The sequence below is a fragment of the Miniopterus natalensis genome, chromosome 1, assembly GCF_054644295.1.
Source record: "Miniopterus natalensis isolate mMinNat1 chromosome 1, mMinNat1.hap1, whole genome shotgun sequence".
In the NCBI taxonomy this organism is placed as follows: domain Eukaryota; kingdom Metazoa; phylum Chordata; class Mammalia; order Chiroptera; family Miniopteridae; genus Miniopterus; species Miniopterus natalensis.
Window position 1 is genome coordinate 119,473,774 of NC_142081.1, and position 17,116 is coordinate 119,490,889.

The 17,116-nt window shown below is 39.8% G+C and overlaps 1 protein-coding gene across 1 annotated transcript in view; it reads left to right on the top strand.

Annotated features, from left to right (window-relative positions):
* Positions 1-17,116, top strand: part of MALRD1 (MAM and LDL receptor class A domain containing 1) — a 543,727-nt gene that overhangs the window by 69,583 nt on the left and 457,028 nt on the right. The window contains 1 exon segment of the mRNA XM_087815868.1: positions 5,818-5,964. Coding sequence (XP_087671994.1) covers positions 5,818-5,964 — 147 coding nt within the window.

Consider the following 17,116-nt stretch of genomic DNA (forward strand, 5'->3'; position numbering starts at 1 on the left):
AAGGTGTAATTGCTATACAGAAAGCCTGTATACAGTTCGCTGAGTTTGGACATGTGCATGCACCTGTGAAGACATCTCTGTCCCCTTCACCTTCAATAGCTTTCCTTGTGGCCCCCCCTTTATTTGGGAGTAAGAACACTAATGAGATCTGCCGCAAGTTGGCGGGGCGTCCCCGCGCCCGCCTGGGGCTGGGGTGCGGGACTGGGACAGGTGCCCGGCCCTGGCCCCGACTCAGTGCCCGGGACCAGGGCGCGGAGGCGCAGGGCTGGTGGCACCGGGTGGCGGCCACCCTGCGCTCCCCCGCCTCGTGCCCCGGGCTGGCAGCGGGCGGCTGCCCAGGACTTGACAGCCGCAGCCGGCGCAGCCCGGGGCCCGGTCGCGGGGGAGCCCCGCCCGGCCCGGCGCGGGGGAGGCCGCCGCAGGTCTGCGCGCAGCGCTCACGGCCCGGAGCCGGCGCCCCGCAGCTTCCCGCCCACCCGCGGCCCTCGGCGCGCTCGCCCGGCTCCCGCCCTGGGCCACCTTCTGGTTGGGCGAGCAGGGACGCGCGGCGCGGGAGGGCCGGCGGGGAAGGCGCCCCCGGGCGGCAGTCCCGGGAGGAGGCGGCCCCGTGCGGCGCGGTGAGCCCGGAGCCCCAAGAGGGGAAGGATCGGGGACAGCCCGGGGCGCGGCCTCGGACCTGCGACCCCGGGCAGCCGTCGCCGCGGGGCGACCCTGGCCCCGAGCGCCGGCCCCCACTTGTCGGAGCAGAAATGCGGCTCAGCGGCGGGGGGCGCGACAGGCCTCGGAGCGCGGTGCCCGGTGCGCGGCCGGGGCGGGGCCCCGCGGCCGGTTCGGGAACTCGCCAGCAGCCCGACAGCCTTCCCCCGCCCCGGTCCCGTCCCGGCTAGTCAGACGGGACGCTCCGCCCGTTCAAACGCTTCGCCACGCGGGCCCTAGAAGGCCCATCGCCAAGGTCTGTGCGGGAGACGCCACGGCAGAGGCCGGTCCTGGGACAGCAGTTCAGCTTCAAGTAGATCATGGAAATGATGGAAGAGGAAACCTGCCAGCGGCGCTGCTGGGCCTGTGCGAGTGGAGCAGATTAATGCGCTATTTTCTATGCCCATTTTCCATTCTTCACCTCTCTGCTCGAAGGACTCCGGGAAAGGCTGTGTTTTGACAAAGGCTTTAGATAAAAGCCTTGCAAGACTACTGAAAAAGAGAGCGCGCCATATAGCATTGCTGACAGTAGGCACCGTGCTCCACAGCAGATCTCTGCGGCCCACTCGTCCTGCATGACTAAAGCGTCACACCCGCCGAACCACCGCCCGTTTCCCTGCCCCCCAGCCCCTGGAAACCACTGTTCTACTCTCTGCTTCCATGAGTTTGAGTATTTTAGAGGCTTCCTGTATGTGCAATCATTTATTAAGTGAAATAAACCAGTCACAGAGGGACAGATACTGCAGGATGCCAAACAACAGATTTTTGATGGTGATTAATATGATCCTGTATAAAATAGAGACATTTAATAAAATACGGTATGCAATAATTTAAGATGTTTCTCATAAAATAAAAATATAACGTGTACCAAACATATCTAAAGGTACACATTAGCCAGCTGAACAATTTACATATAAATAAAACATACCTGATATTTAGACATACCACAACATGGATGAACCCTGAAGACATGCCAAGTGACAAAAGCTAATCACAAAGGGCAAATATTATATGATTCTACTTATATCAGTTCCGTAGAGGAATCACATGTATAGGAATAGAAAGCAGAATGGTAGTTGCTAGGGGTGAGGGGGAGGGAAAAATGGGGAGTTAGCGTTTAATGGGTATGGTGTTTCACTGTGGGAAGGTGAAAACGCTCTGGAGGTGCCTGACGGTGATGGCTGAACAACAGTGTCAATGTACTTAATGCCGCTGAGCTGTACACTTAAAGATGGTTAAAAGTAAATTTTATGTTATGCATATTTTACCACAATAAAATTTTGATAAAATATTTATCTAATCTTCAACCATTATATATATACATATACATATACACATACATGTATACATATATATGTATATACCATGTGTGTATGTTCCAAAAAGTATGGAAGGACATGTAGAAAATAATCTGGGAAAAAATTCTTTTACTTGTAGAGCTATTTAAAATGCTAATATAAGTTTTGACTCTTTAAAGGAAAAGCTGGTACAGTAGTCAAGTGAAAGAAGCATAAACCAAGACTCCAACTCAATGTATCTAATTTTTATTGTGATACTGTCTCTGGGTATCTTTCATATTTTTAAAAGATATTATTGAATGCTAAAATACTTCCCAAGGGCCAAGGGAAATATATGTATGTTTAGTGGAGAAAAGATTCCTGTGGTGTCTTAATAAATATTAACAAAATGTTTATGCAATATAATCATACTAAAACCTAGTATCTGCTTATTGAATGGAACATTCCCCATTCATTTCCGTGTGTACTTTTTTCCTTATGTGACAGAGAACTGGCTTACTTCTGAGCTAGAGAATTCATAAATATTTTAATTTTTATGATCCAGAAGAATTTTCCTCGGGTCCCACAATGAAATTCTTTTTCTTTGCCAATATGCTTCAGTGGTTAAATATGCAAGGGAAACCTCTGTCATAAATTTAAAATATTACTCTAAGAGATGAACTCAGTGAAATTTCACTGAAATTATGAACAATGGCATATCTCATGCTCTGATTAGAGATGGTGAAGTATCTTCCATAACCACAGAAATTTAAATGAAAGCAACCAAATAAACAAAATCATTTTTTATAATGAATACATTTTGTTTATAATATAAATTGATGATCTTTGAGATTTTATAAATATTTAGTATTTATCATACAAGGTATCATAAGGCATTTATTCATTTCCAGAATGTTTGGCCCTCCTGGTTTTCTTCATCTAGTTATATAACTTTAGGGTAAACTTTTTGAATTATATATAGGAAATATTAATGGAATGCCTTCAGCTTTGGTGACTGGAATTTGATTTATATTTTATAGTGCAGTTAAATTCTAGAATATTAGCTTTAAAAAAAGTCCTTTGAAGTGTACTGGAACAAATGCCAGTGCTAAAAACAACTGAACAATGTGCCATGATTTTTACAGAAGTGATTGTACCATTTTGCTTTTATATATATATATATGGTGATGGCTTTTAAAAATTAATTTTCATTTTTCCAAGGACAGTGGTTTTTAGTGTTCCATGGAAAGTGCAATAGCTGGCATTTTAACTGATAAAACATCCAAGCAATGAAAGAAAAATGGTTTGAATTGTTTCTTCTAAAGCCAAATTTCAATATTTCTACAACCCAAAGTTATTGTGTTTTGAAATCCTCTTTACTACTTTGTAGTTGATGACACAGGCACAGTTGTGAAGAGTCTGTGGAAGGTTTGGTGATGCTTGGATTGTGCTGCACTTTCCATTTCCACACTCAGTGATCTTATAGCCCTTTCACAACATTACCTAGCTGGGGAGTAGGATGGTTACTAGCATGATAGATTACTACAGTGGCTACCTGCAGTGAGTAAGATTGCTATTTGCATGGACTTGCTTCCTTTGTGTATTGAGATAGGATTTATTTCCCTGTTGGGACAATATTGAATTTATTGCTCAAACAGGGTCACTTGAGAGGAAAAAGGAGAGGTATTAATTATTCTAGTTCAACAGGCATTAACTGAGGCAATGCTGAGCCAACACAGATGTGTAGTCACCTTACCAATGAAGATTTTTCATGCCAGGGAAGGGTGTCTCTTAGGAATTGGGGGTATCCTTGCAGGGGGGTGGGGTAGAAAGATCTCTTAGGAATTGGGGGTATCCTTGCAGGGGTGGGGTAGAAAGGTCCCTTGACCAAGTTTATAACCAAGAATTTGGAACTTGTAAGCACATTTAAGAGGTCGAGTATATATTTTGAATTGTGCATATTTCTGCACCCTACCCACTGACTTAGAAGAGCTGGGAGGTGGCCTAGTAGGTGGCAAAGTTCTTAGAGGACCAAGAAAGTAGACCAGAGGATTTTCTGGATGTTCAGGGAGACAGTCACAGGTAGGTCATAGGTACTTAAGATTAAAACAAAAAACAGAAGGTACCCTCCTTTGAGAAATGTTCTTTTTGTTTTTGTTTTTTATCAATAGAAGTATCCTATAAACTCTTGTAGCCTCAGCTGAGGAAAGAAAAACATATCCAGAAGCAATAAATTTCCACTTAAATACGTGGGTAAATGGCCTTTCCTTGTCATATTGATTCAACATTAAGTAATGTGCACCATTTTTCATTATTATACTATAGTTAACTCACTTGTTTTTATTTTTGTGTGAAATACATTTGAGGAAGAATATAATATTTGCTTGTGAAGAAAAAATATTTTACATTATATATCCATTATATGATTATTTAAACAAGCATATCTCTGAGGTCTAAACATTTGATTTACCTGTAGAGGAAATTCAGTGGCATTGTTATTTGCATAGTGCACTTTAGTGTTTTAGAGTTGACATGTTAGTGATGAAATATCTGGTCATGAAGCCAGGCATTCTTGTTTATAGAAATTTGAAAATCCTTTGATTAAGATATAGTGAGCTTATTCGATATACTTGTCAAATGGTCATATTACTGAAAATTGAAAAAAAATGTTTAGGAGCAAGCATATAGTAATGGAGTCTTTTTAATTAAGAGACAGAGTGCCTGGTTTAGGCAGATTTCGAAGTATAAGCTTTCGCATCAGACAATTCAAAGCCTGGATATTCCATTTAGTAAAACTTACCACAGGCAAGTGACTTACTGCTAAGGTTCCATTTTTCTTTTCGGGGAGTAATTACACCTACTGTGTAGGATATGTGTGAAGACTAATCATATATGCAGCATGCCTTGCACGCACTTGGAGCTCAGTGGTAACATGTCTATTGTTATTAAAATAATAGCATTATGATCTTAGAGAAAGTGTGAAAACTAGGTGTTTTCTAAGATTTATTTTTTGCTCCTTTCTGCTATTATAAAAAATGCATCTGCATAAAGAGAAACATAGAAATATTTTAAAATTAATTGTATTAATTTATTCCCCAATCTACTATGATTCTTATTTTAGGAAATAAGCACATAACTAATTTCTCAAAAGCACAAGTCAACTTGTTAGAATTTCTAGCCTACTACCCAGCCCTCTAAAACTTATTTTTCTCTCTCTCATTTGTTGGCAAAACTAGGAAAAATGCTTAGGAAGCTTATCCCAAGTCCTGACTTACTCTAGCACTAGTTCTGTTGTGATAAATGTAGGAACTCAAAGTATTTTCAAACAGCAGAGTTCAGAATATCTAATTTACCTGAAATTCCAAAATGGTCAGCATTTTTTTTTTTTTAGAAACTGTTAAATAGCATAACAGAAAGAATGCCAAGGTGCTGAACTCAGCCTCTTTAGGTGTCCAGGATGAATTTAAATTCCCTCTGTTTCAATGAATTTTGTTTTTACTACCATCTCAGCAGGCAAATCTTGTTCATCTTGGCAGGTTATTAGTTATTCCCTGGAAAGCCGTAGCGTTTCACCTTGCATCATTAAATTCAATGGAGATGGCCAACCAGGATAAAGTGTGCCAGACTTGCAGACAGGAGAATATAGAAGGGCGATGGCTCACGTAGCACATGGAAAACCTTGTGAAGCTGGAAAAGTAAAACTATCTTGAGAATCAGAAAACGTTCATTGCAGAGTAGAACGATTATTCTGACCTTCTAAGTTGATTGGCTAGTATAGGTCAATGCGTCACTGCCTGCTCCCACTTCATGTCTCCTTACCTCTTTTCTTTTCCATGCATAACAGCCAATCATCTCCTGTGCGACTTTGAGTCTGGTTTCTGCGGCTGGGAGCCATTTCTCACAGAAGATTCACACTGGGAATTTGTGAAAGGGTTGCCCAGTGGAGAGAACCATCTTCCTGAGGCTGATCACCCAGCAAACACAAATCATGGTAAGACATTAAAAAAACAACAACTTGTCTTTCTTTCATGTTGTGGAGTGATGATACTGTATATTTTCATTTCTACCTATAGATTATGAACATGGAACTTTGGTTCGTCTTGCTTTAAACATCCCAGTCAACTTAATAGTTTGCAGTTAATTGGGTTTCTTGAAAGAAGCATTATTTTAATAATTAACATTTTGTTGCATTTTTTAAAAGGCTGGCGTGAAGGCATGGAGAGGGGGCTAAAGTTCTCTGATAATTTTTCTACTTGCCAGGAATTATGTATAGTAGGCTTGCCTTCCTTTTAGGAGCAATCCAGTTTTTGCAAAACAGAAAGAAAAATAACTTAATCTTCCTTCTGGGAGCTGAGAAAAGAGATTTAGCACTATCTATAAAATAAATCTACAAACACTTGAATGCAATTTAATCACTGGTTTCTTTGTAAAAGACAGCCTTCTTCCTCAGATATATTTCTAACCACCATTAAAATTTTTACATATTCCCTTGAAATAGAGCAACTATGACTACACATAGCATTCCAATAAATATTTGTGAAACTCCTAGGAACACAGAAGAGGTTTACTCTATTTTTTTTCTTTTGTTTTGTTTAGATGTCATTGCCCAGATACATTAGTATACCATTAAATTTAAAAAAAACACAACTGAGCTGTAGGTCCTCTTTAAGCTCATATAACCCCACTGGACATTATTTATTTGTTTCTCTTTTAAGATCTCCAAAGAAGTATTCCAAAACTAATAGTGTTACCATATTTTTAAATTATAGCCATTGGAAATTGGGGTTGGTGGGGGAGGATATTCGAGTATGGGAAGGAGACTTTGGCCATCCATCTGTTATCCAAAACTGTAAAACCAGCCCATTATTTGACAGTGAAGTAAGGTCCTAATTTTTGCTTTTGTGCCAGAGAATTTTATTTTTCGTAAGGATTTTTTTGGCAGAGTGGGTTAAACTTAAAGTTTAAAATAGAAAGGAGACTTAATTATTAGCACTATATATTCATAGGACATTTTATCCAAGCTCATGTAATTTTTTTTTTCTTTTCTTTTCTCAAATCAGTGATGGAACACATACCATATACTAGACTTAGGTGTGTGCAGATGGAGCCACAGTCCCTACCTAGAGGAGGTCAGACTCTAGTAACTGAAGTAGATAAGTAATGATTTGCAATAAGATATGATAAATGTTTTATAAGGGATGGATGGTGACTCAAGTGGATTTGAGATGCCTTACTGTAGGAGATGACTCCTGAAGTGAGCACTGAAGATAAGTGAAAAGTACCAGGAAGGCAGAAGTAAGGAATCTAGGAGAGATGGCAGAAGCAAGAAGAGAGGGCAGGGAATGTACTTTAATTAGAGGAAATGTCCTGAAAGAGGGTAGGAGATAGGTAGGTAGTTCTGGTTGAGAGATGTGCCTATTTGGACAAGGGCTTTAGACAAGATAAAACAGGAGAGGAAGTAAGGGGACTACAGAGAGTGCTTATAAATTTAAAATTTATCTGGAGGGTAATGGTGACTCAGTTAGTCATATTTTATCATGCAGGCAATCAGATTTGTTCTAAAAGTCTGTTCTTACTGAGATGAGGGTAATGGAGAGTGGGAAAGACTGGGGTTAAAAAAAAAGGACTGAAGTAACATCAATGAGAGGTGATGCAGGCCTAAACTGAGGTGTGATTCATAACGGCAGCTTCTCACACCGCGTGTGTAGTGGCCTTACCTGACATCTACCATAGCAGGGCAGTGGACACACTAGCTGCCTGGGGTTAAGTCAGGATGTTGATGCTGCACACTTTTGCTTATAACTCTGTGCTTCAGGATTTTTAGCTGGAAAGAACGGAAAATAAAAGTATCTTCCATGTAAAATTATTACAGGAATTAAATGAAATAATACCAGTTAAGGTTTTTCATCTGGTAAGAGCTCAATAAACAATAGATATCTGTTGTCCATTCTAACAGAAATACTGGAAATACCACCAGGACTATGACAACTAGAAAACACATTTATAAGTCACCTTCAGAGTCTTGCCATCTTATAATTACCTCAATTATGATTTATGCTAAAAAAGATTACAGAAGTAAGCATTTTCAGAGGGCAGATGGTGGCACTCTGACAAGAAGCAGAACACCCTTGCTCCCAGCCATGGACTGGATTTACAGTTAAAATACTGCATAGTCAGCTTGGAAAAACAAGAGAAATATACCTGAGTGGACATATTTTGAGTAAGGAGCACTGAAGAAACATCATAGAGACTGGTAAGGGGGGGTTAGAAAGGGCGAGTACTCCCTGAAGCCATTGCTGGCCTGTGAGGCCCAAGAGTGAGAAGCTGCAAAGCTCTCTTCCCTTGGGATTGTGGACTGGTACCCAAAAGCTGGGATCTCAAACCCAGAGAGGAGGAGAGGGGAAGGAGAGACCGTGCAAGGCAGGCAGAGGGAGCCAGGGCAACAGTGTGCCTGCGAGGAGGGGACCGCGCCTTCTCAGTGAAACAATGCACCTAATGGAGGCAGCTGGGACAAGAGACTTTCATCCCGGGTGTTGACCCCAGGAAAGGTTGTCCTTCAGTGTGTGGCTTCTGAATAGAAAGGGGCCAGAGGACTGCACTCAGCAGCGACTTACAGGGACCCTCTGCTTTCCTGTAAGGCATTGTGTAGAACTCCAGAAAGCATTTGAATTGTGTGGCATGGGGAAGGGGAAGAGAGCCCTCCTACCACCAGAGAGGGACTGGAGCCACCAGTGGGGCAGATTGGGACTCCAGCCGCCAGAGCTGCCAGTGGGGTGAATTGGAGGTTTTTGACTTGCTCTGAAGGCAGCCAGGATAGCATACAAGGAGCTACCCCAGCCTTACTGAGATCAGCTGTGCAGGAGACCTGTGCGGGGCTGACTTTGTGACCCTCCTGCTTGGTTCTGAGGCGCGGGAGCCCTGGGACCTCTCAGGGTGGGTTGTCTGCCTGTTAGTTGCTTTATGCGTTTTTGATAGCTGAACAGGCATCTACCTTCCTAGCTTGCATTGGGGAGACAGAGGAGTGAAAGCCAGGATTTGTGTCTGCATAGTGGAGGGTTTGAACTGAGCACCTGGTGAGATCAGCCAATCCGACTTGGGAAAGGAGGGGCAGAGCATGCCTACCTCTCTCTCAAGCTAAGAGTGCCACCCCCTACAGGAAAGGGGCTGGTTCAGCTCACTGAAGCTCCAGGTACCCCCACAGGGCACGGTCCTGAGGGGTAAGATAGAACAGCTCACAGGACGACATTAAAAGAATAAGACTCTCAGGGACTATTGTTTGGGAACTGGAGGAAAAACTTAAAGCCCCTTCTGGGGGCTGGGAAGGCAAAATGCTTACAGGACTCTTTTCTTAATCGAACCCACTGAGCCCAGGCCTATGAAACCGCCCATACAGAAAAGGCAACAGACTGAAATCAGTCTGAACCTGCAGCAGGCCAGTGTATGGGGAATGAGAATCAGAGGACAGGATAGGGACTGAAGAGCTGGCTGTGAAGCAGAGACTAAGTTCTGCACAGTGAGTGCCTGACAGGGAAACCTCTAAGTAAGGGGATCAATATCCTGAGCTACACTAGTTGGACCCTAAAGACTCTTCGGAAGACTCTGGAATAAGACCAGGCAACCACAAGGGGGAGGCAAAATAGCTGACAGGTGGAGGTGGTCCACAGAGAGTCTCAGACCAGCCAACTAAGTAAGGACACCAGAGCCAAACCTAGACAGCTCCTGACATTGGCTGGCACACAAGTACCTCCCAGGAGACCCAAAATCAGCATACAAAACAGTGAGCCTCAGACAACATAAACTGCCCAGAGAAACTCACCTGGTTAACTTTTTTATTTTTAGAAAAAAGAGGAAAAATAAAAAAATTAAAAAAAATTTTTTTAATTGTTTTTAATTTTTTAAGTTATTTTTTAGGATTTGTTTTGTCTTTTTTTAAAAATATATCTTTATTGATTTCATAGAGAGGAAAGGAGAGGGAGAGAGAGAGATAGAAACATCAATGATGAGAGAGTCATTGATCGGCTGCCTCCTGCACGTCCCCGACTGGGGATCGAGCCCGCAACCCAGGCATGTGCCCTGACTGGGAATCGAACCCCAATCACCTGGATCCTGGGTTGACATTCAACCGCTGAGCCACACCTGGCCGGGCGGATTTGTTTTGTCTTGCTTTGCTTGTGTTTTTGTTTTGTTTTGTCTTTTCTCCTATTATCAAAATTTTCTTTATATTCTCTTCTTTATTGCTGGGATATTATCATTATAACAAATCAGTTTATTGCTTTCCTCTATTTTTTTCTCTATATCTCTTATTGGCTTCCTTCCCTGCCCTTGCTTTAACTCTCACTCTCTTTTTGTTCCATTGGCATAACTTTCTTTTTGTTTCTTTTCTTTTTCTCCCGTTTTATTCTCTGTAATCCTGTCTTTTTTTCTTTGTGTTTGTCTTTTTATTTTATTTTTATTTTGCCATCATTTTCCCATTCCTACTCTCTACCCTTATTTTTTTTTTTCTCGCCCTTTATTCTTTTCAAATTCTTTGCCCTTTTATCTCCCAATAGCCTCTCTATTTTTTACTTTTCATTTTATTATTATTATTATTACTATTAGCAATAATATCCTTTTCTCTCTTTCTTTTTTTGCTTTAGCATTTGTGTTCTTACTTTACTCTCCCACTTCTGCTTTCTCTTGGGTTATTTTCATTGTGATTGTTGCGATATTTTGTAAGTTCCTCTTTGTTCCCTGGCAGTGTGGTTGTGTTTTGTTTTGCCCTGTCAGCACCTGTACAGCAGCTCACACAGTGTGGCTGTGGCTGAGCCTCACAATTAGCCAACCTGAATGGAGAGTCCTCCCATGAAAGGGTCAACAATAACCTAGACCCAATCACAACAAGAGAGCCCAAAGGACCCACAAAAGGAACAAATGTAGAGCAAATAGCTCAGAAGTATAAGGAAAACACACCTCTCGGTCTCACTGGACATACACCAAAATCCCACCTCACAAGACTAGGAGACAGCAAATATATATAATATACAGACACAAACACTAAGAGTCACTAAAATGAGACAAAGAACCTTCAAACTAAAGAAAATGAAAAATCACCAGAAAAAGACCTTGATGAGATGGAGTTAAGAAAGTTATCAGAAATAGAGTTCAGAGTAATGGTTATAAAGATGCTCAAGGACATTAATGAGAACCATAGACACTTAATGGAAAGGTCCAGGAACTTAGTGAAAGCATGAAAAAAGATATAGATATGATATATAAGAACTAGGCAGAAATGAAGAATACTATATCTGATATCAAGAATACACAGGAAGGAATTAAAAGCAGGCTCAATGAAGCAGAAGATAGAATAAGTGAATTAGAAGATAAGGTAGAAAAAAACAATCAGAACAGCAAAAAACAAACCAAAAAACACAGACTTAAAAAGCATGAGGAGAGTCTAAGGGAGCTTTGGGACAACATGAAGCAAAACAACATTTGCACAAGAAACAAGAAAAAGCTCTATTAAACCATCTAACACAACAACTAAAAGAATTAGAAAGAGAAGAGCAAAAAAAGCCCTGAAAAAGTAGAAAGAAGGAAATAATAAAGATCAGAGCAGAAATTAATGACATAGAAACTAATAAAACAAAACAAAATATCAATGAAACCAAGAGCTGATTCTTTGAAAAGATAAATAAGATTGATGAACCTTTAGCCAGACTTGCCAAAAAATGAGTAGAGAGGACCCAAATAAAATCAGAAATGAAAGAGACAATATAACAACTGACACCACAGACATACAAAGGATCACAAGAAAATACTATGAGCAACTATATGCCAACAAACTGGACAATATGGGTTAAATGGACAAATTCCTAGAAACATAGTTGTCTGAAGCTGAATCAGGAAGAATCAGAAAACCTGAATAGGCCAATAACAACTAATGAAATTGAAGCAGTAATAAAAATACACCCAGAAAACAAAAGTCCTGGACCAGATGTATTTACATGTGAGTTTTACCAAACATTCAAAAAAGCATTAACACCTATTTTCCTCAAATTATTCCAGAAAATTCAAGAGGAGGGAAAACTCCCAAGCTATTTTTATGAGGCCAGCATCATCCTAATCCCCAAACCAGATAAAGACACTACAAAGAAAGAAAATTACAGGCCAATATCCCTGATGAACATAGATGTTAAAATTCTCAACAAAATACTACAAACCGGATCTAGCAGTACATTAAAAGAATCATACACCATGACTAAGTGAGATATATTCCAGGGATGCAAGGCTGGTACAATATTCGCAAATCAATAAATGTGATACATCACATAAACAAAATGAAGGACAAAAATCATATGATCATATCAATAGATGCAGAAAAAGCATTGGACAAAATCCAGCACCCATTTCTGATAAAAACTCTCAGCAAAGTGGGAATAGAGGGACCTACTTCAACATAATAAAGGCCATATACGACAGACCTACAGCCAACATCATACTCAATGGGCAAAAACTAAAACCATTTTCCTTAAAAACAGGAACAAATCAGGGTTGTCTGCTTTTACCACTCTTATTCAACATAGTACTGGAAATCCTTGCCATAGCCATCTGACAGGAAGAAAATAATAAACTTTATCCAAATTGGAAAGGAAGTAAAACTCATTTGCAGATGACATGATACTGTACATAGAAAGCCCTAAAGGCTCCACCAAAGTACTACTAGATTTGATAAATGAATTAGGCAAGATAGTTGGATACAAAATTAACATCCGGAAAACAACAGCATGTTTATACACCAACAATGAATTCTCAGAAAGAGAAACTAAAAAAAAAAAAAAAATACCATTTACCATCATAACTGCAAAAATAAAATACCTAGGAATAAACTTAACCAAGGATATTAAATATCTGCACTCAGAAAACTACAAGATACTGAAAAAAAAAAAAAAAAATAGAGGTAGACATAAACAAGTGGAAGAATATACCATGTTCATGTATTGGAAAATGTCCATACTACCCAAAGGGGTCTATAGATTCAATGGAATTCCTATTAAAATACTAACAGCATATGTCACAGAGCTAGAACAAATATTTCAAAGATTTATATGGAACCAAAAAAGACCACAAGTAGCTGCAGCAATCTTGAGGAAGAAAAGCAAAGCTGAAGGGATCACTTTACCGGATATCAAACTATACTACAAAGCCACTGTAATCAAAACAACCTGGTATTGGTACAATAACTGTCATATGGATCAACAGAACAGAACAGAGACCCCAGAAATATACCCACGCCATTATGGTCAGTTAAATATTTGACAAAGGAGGCAAGAGCATACAATGGAGTAAAGACAGTCTCTTCAATAAATGGTGTTGGGAGAATTAGACAGGTACATGCAAAAAAATGAAACTAGATCACCAACTTACTCCATACACAGAATGAATTCAAAATGGATAAAAGACTTAAATGTAAATCACAAAACCATAAAAATCCTGGAAGAAAACAGACAGTAAAGTCACAGACATTTCACATAGTGGAATTTCCACTGATACATCTCCTAGGACAAGAGAAACAGAAGAAAAAATAAACAAATGGGATTACATCAAACTAAAAAGCTTCAGCACAGCAAAAGGAATCAGCCTCAAAATACAAAGAAACCCCACTGATTGGGAGAACATATTTGCCAAGGATGCACCTGATAAGGGGCTAATTTACAGTGTACACAAAGAACTCATACAACTCAACAAGAGGAAGACAGACAATCCAATTAAAAAAATGGGCAAAGGACCTGAATAGAGACTTCTCCAAAGTGGACATACAGATGGCCAAGAGACACATGAAAAGCTGCTCAACGTCACTAATCATCAGAGAGACGCAAATTAAAACCACAATGAGGTATCACTTCACACCTGCCAGCATGGCTACCATCAAGAAATCAACAAACAACCCATGCTGGCGAAGGTTCGGAGAAAGGGGAGCCCTAGTACACTGCTGGTGGGAATGCAGAATGGGGCAGCCACTATGGAAAACAGTATGGAGGTTCCTCAAAAAATTAAAAATGGGGCTGCCTTTTGAACCAGTGATCCTACTTAGGAATGTATCCTAAGAATCCTGAAACACTAATCAGAAAGAATATATGCACCCCTATGTTCACAGCAGCACAATTTACAATAGCTAAGATCTGGAAACAGCCCAAGTGCCCATCAGGAGATGAGTGGATAAAAAAGCTGTGGGACATTTACACCATGGAATCCTATGCAGCTATAAAGAAGGTCATACCCTTTGGGACAGTATGGGTGGACCTGTAGAATATTATGCTATGTAAAATAAGTCAGGAAGAGAAAGACAAATATCACATGATCTCACTTATATGTGGAATCTAAGACCATAATAAAGTGATGAACAAAATAGATTCACTGACATAGAAGCCTGGGGCAGACTGATGAATCTCAGAGGGAAGGGGAGGGTGGATGGGTGGGTGGGGAGAGATTAACCAAAGAATTTATATGTGTATATGTGTAAGCCATGGACAAAGACAATAGTGTGGTGGAAGCCTGGGGTGGGGTGTGGGTGAAGGGCTGGAGGGGTCAATGGGGAAAAAGGGACATCTGTAATATTTTGAACAATAAAAGAAAAATAAAACAATATAAAAGGGCCCCTTTGTTAAATATTGAAAAAACCCACTTTTGTTTTCCTATGATATAAACCATGTTGAAAAATAACAATAAACTGATAAAACTGGAGGCAGCTGTTCTAATTCAACCTGTGAGGGACAAATAAATTGTAGCCTTTCTCTTTTTAGTAAGGACAAATCAAAGAAATATCTCAGTCATTGAGTCAACACTTCTTCCCCTAAGATTGTGATTATCCAACCTTAAGATAATCACTAGTAGTCTTAAATTACCAGGAGGAGGGAAACAAACCAGTACTCAGAGGAGAAAGGAGAATGAAATGGAAGTTTCCTGGGAAATGCAGCAGAGTCAGTCTTACAGTTTCTGAAGCTAAGACTACAGACTTCCAGTTCATTTTGTTCTTAGAGCTTTGTGTTTATGGATTAGAGCTTTTAAAAAACTGTTTAATATCCAGTAGTTCCCTCATACGCACACACTCCCATATGTCGTTTTACATAAAAGATGACTGGGTTGACATGATGTAGCTAATCTTTTTTCAGTGAAGCCTTGATTTCCCTACCCTCCTTTTTGGGTTGGCTTCTACTTTCTCATTCCTAGCTATTCTGTTAAACATCCAAACAGCCTGCATACATAGTAGATATGTATAAGTCCTTTTATGATTATTTTACCAAAAATGAGATCATATTGCAACTATTGTCCTTGTCTTATTTTCTTCACTATAGATAGCTCTAAGTCATCGTCTCATGTTAAAGTATAATCTAAATGCAGTAAAATCCAACCTTTGCGGTATACAGGTCACTGAGTCTGAATAAACATATACAATTGTGTAACCATCAGAAGATATAAAATAGCTCCATTACCCCTTCCAAAATTCTGCTATGCCACTTTGTAGTCAACACCTCACTCACCTCCAGCCACTGGCGTCTGCTGGTGTGATTGCTGTGCCTATAATTTTGCCTTAGTCAGAATGTAAATGGAATCATACCGCATGTAGCTTTTTAAGTCTGGCTTCTTTCATTCGAAGAATACTGGATTTGAGATGCATCCATGTTGTTGATTGCATTAGGTAGTTCCTTTCTTTTTCACTGCTGAGCAGTCTTTCATTGTATGGATCAACCACCACTTGTTTTGATACCAGTTAAAGGACGTTTGGGCTATTTCTAAATGTTTGGTGATTATGAATATATTATAAAATTTGTGTATAGTTTTTTTGCCTGAAGATAAGTTTTCATTTGATTTGAGCGCTCTGTCCAATGCCTATGTATAATTAATTTTTTTCTCTCTGGTTGGTGAGAAAAGCCTACTATTCCTGGCTGTTTGTGGGCATCAGGATGGGCTTCAGCTGCTCCTGTGTAATGTTTCTCCCCAGCCTCCCGCAGTTTCCTCGCATTCTCGCACTGGTCAGTGCTCACCTGGGATCTGACGGGGCGTAGTGGGGACCTTTCTGCAGATCTATGGAGCTGTCTGTCTTTGTAACCCTCTCCTTCTGGCACTCTGCCTTATGAACTCCAATCACTTGGGTGTCCCCAAGTTACCAACACCATCTTTTCAACTTGATGAGACCACCGTACCTCTCCCAGTTTCCTGCTTTCTACATGGCAGCTGGGAACTGTCTAGGTGGTAATCTGGGGTAATTGTATGACTTAGCTCATTTGTTACTCTGCTCTCAGAGATCATCTAGTGATCCTGCATTCCCATTGTCCTACATTTGAAAACCATTGTTTAATTTTTTTTTTTTTTTTGATTTTTCCCCCCTGCTGGTTTTGGACAGAAGACTAAACCTGGAAGCAGAAGAAGCCTAATTCATATTGTTTGTTTTTTCATTTCTTTGAACTGGGTATGCCATTCCCCCTATTGATTGACGGTATCATAACAATGCTTTTAAAATTCATTCTTCTACATGTTTTCTTACATAGAGTATTTTTAGTACTATGTGATAGTTAACTGGGATTGAGACTTGCATATTTTCACAAAAAGATATGTACTTATATTTTAATAAATATTGATAGATTACTTCCCCTACAAATTTTAATACTTAAATTTTCACTAGCAAAATAGGAGTGAATATTTCTGTTTGCCTACTGTACATAGGCATTTTTATTCTCTTAAAATTTTTCAGCTTTTGAGTGTAAAGTAATTTCTTATAGGTGTAAAATGTGTGTTTTTTGTTTTTTTTTATATGAAACCTTTATTTGTATTTCTTAGAAAAAGGATCTTTTCAAATATGTCCAAATTCTCTATTTATATCTTCTTTAGTTTCTCTAAATAATATTGAATAGCTTTCAATGTATAAGTTTTAAAAGCCTTTTGCTAATGTTTTCCTAGGTTTTTGATATTTTTATTTCACCATTGCTGGTATTGGTATTGCTATCTCTCCATCTAAAAATATATTCTATTTATTGGAGGATTTATAGTCTTCTTCAAGGTTTTATGATGTTCTTGTAAGTTCTGTCCCTTATTAAATTTATTTCTATGTATTTTGTATTAATGTTATTGTGAAGAGAATATTTCTCATCATTTCTATATCTATACCT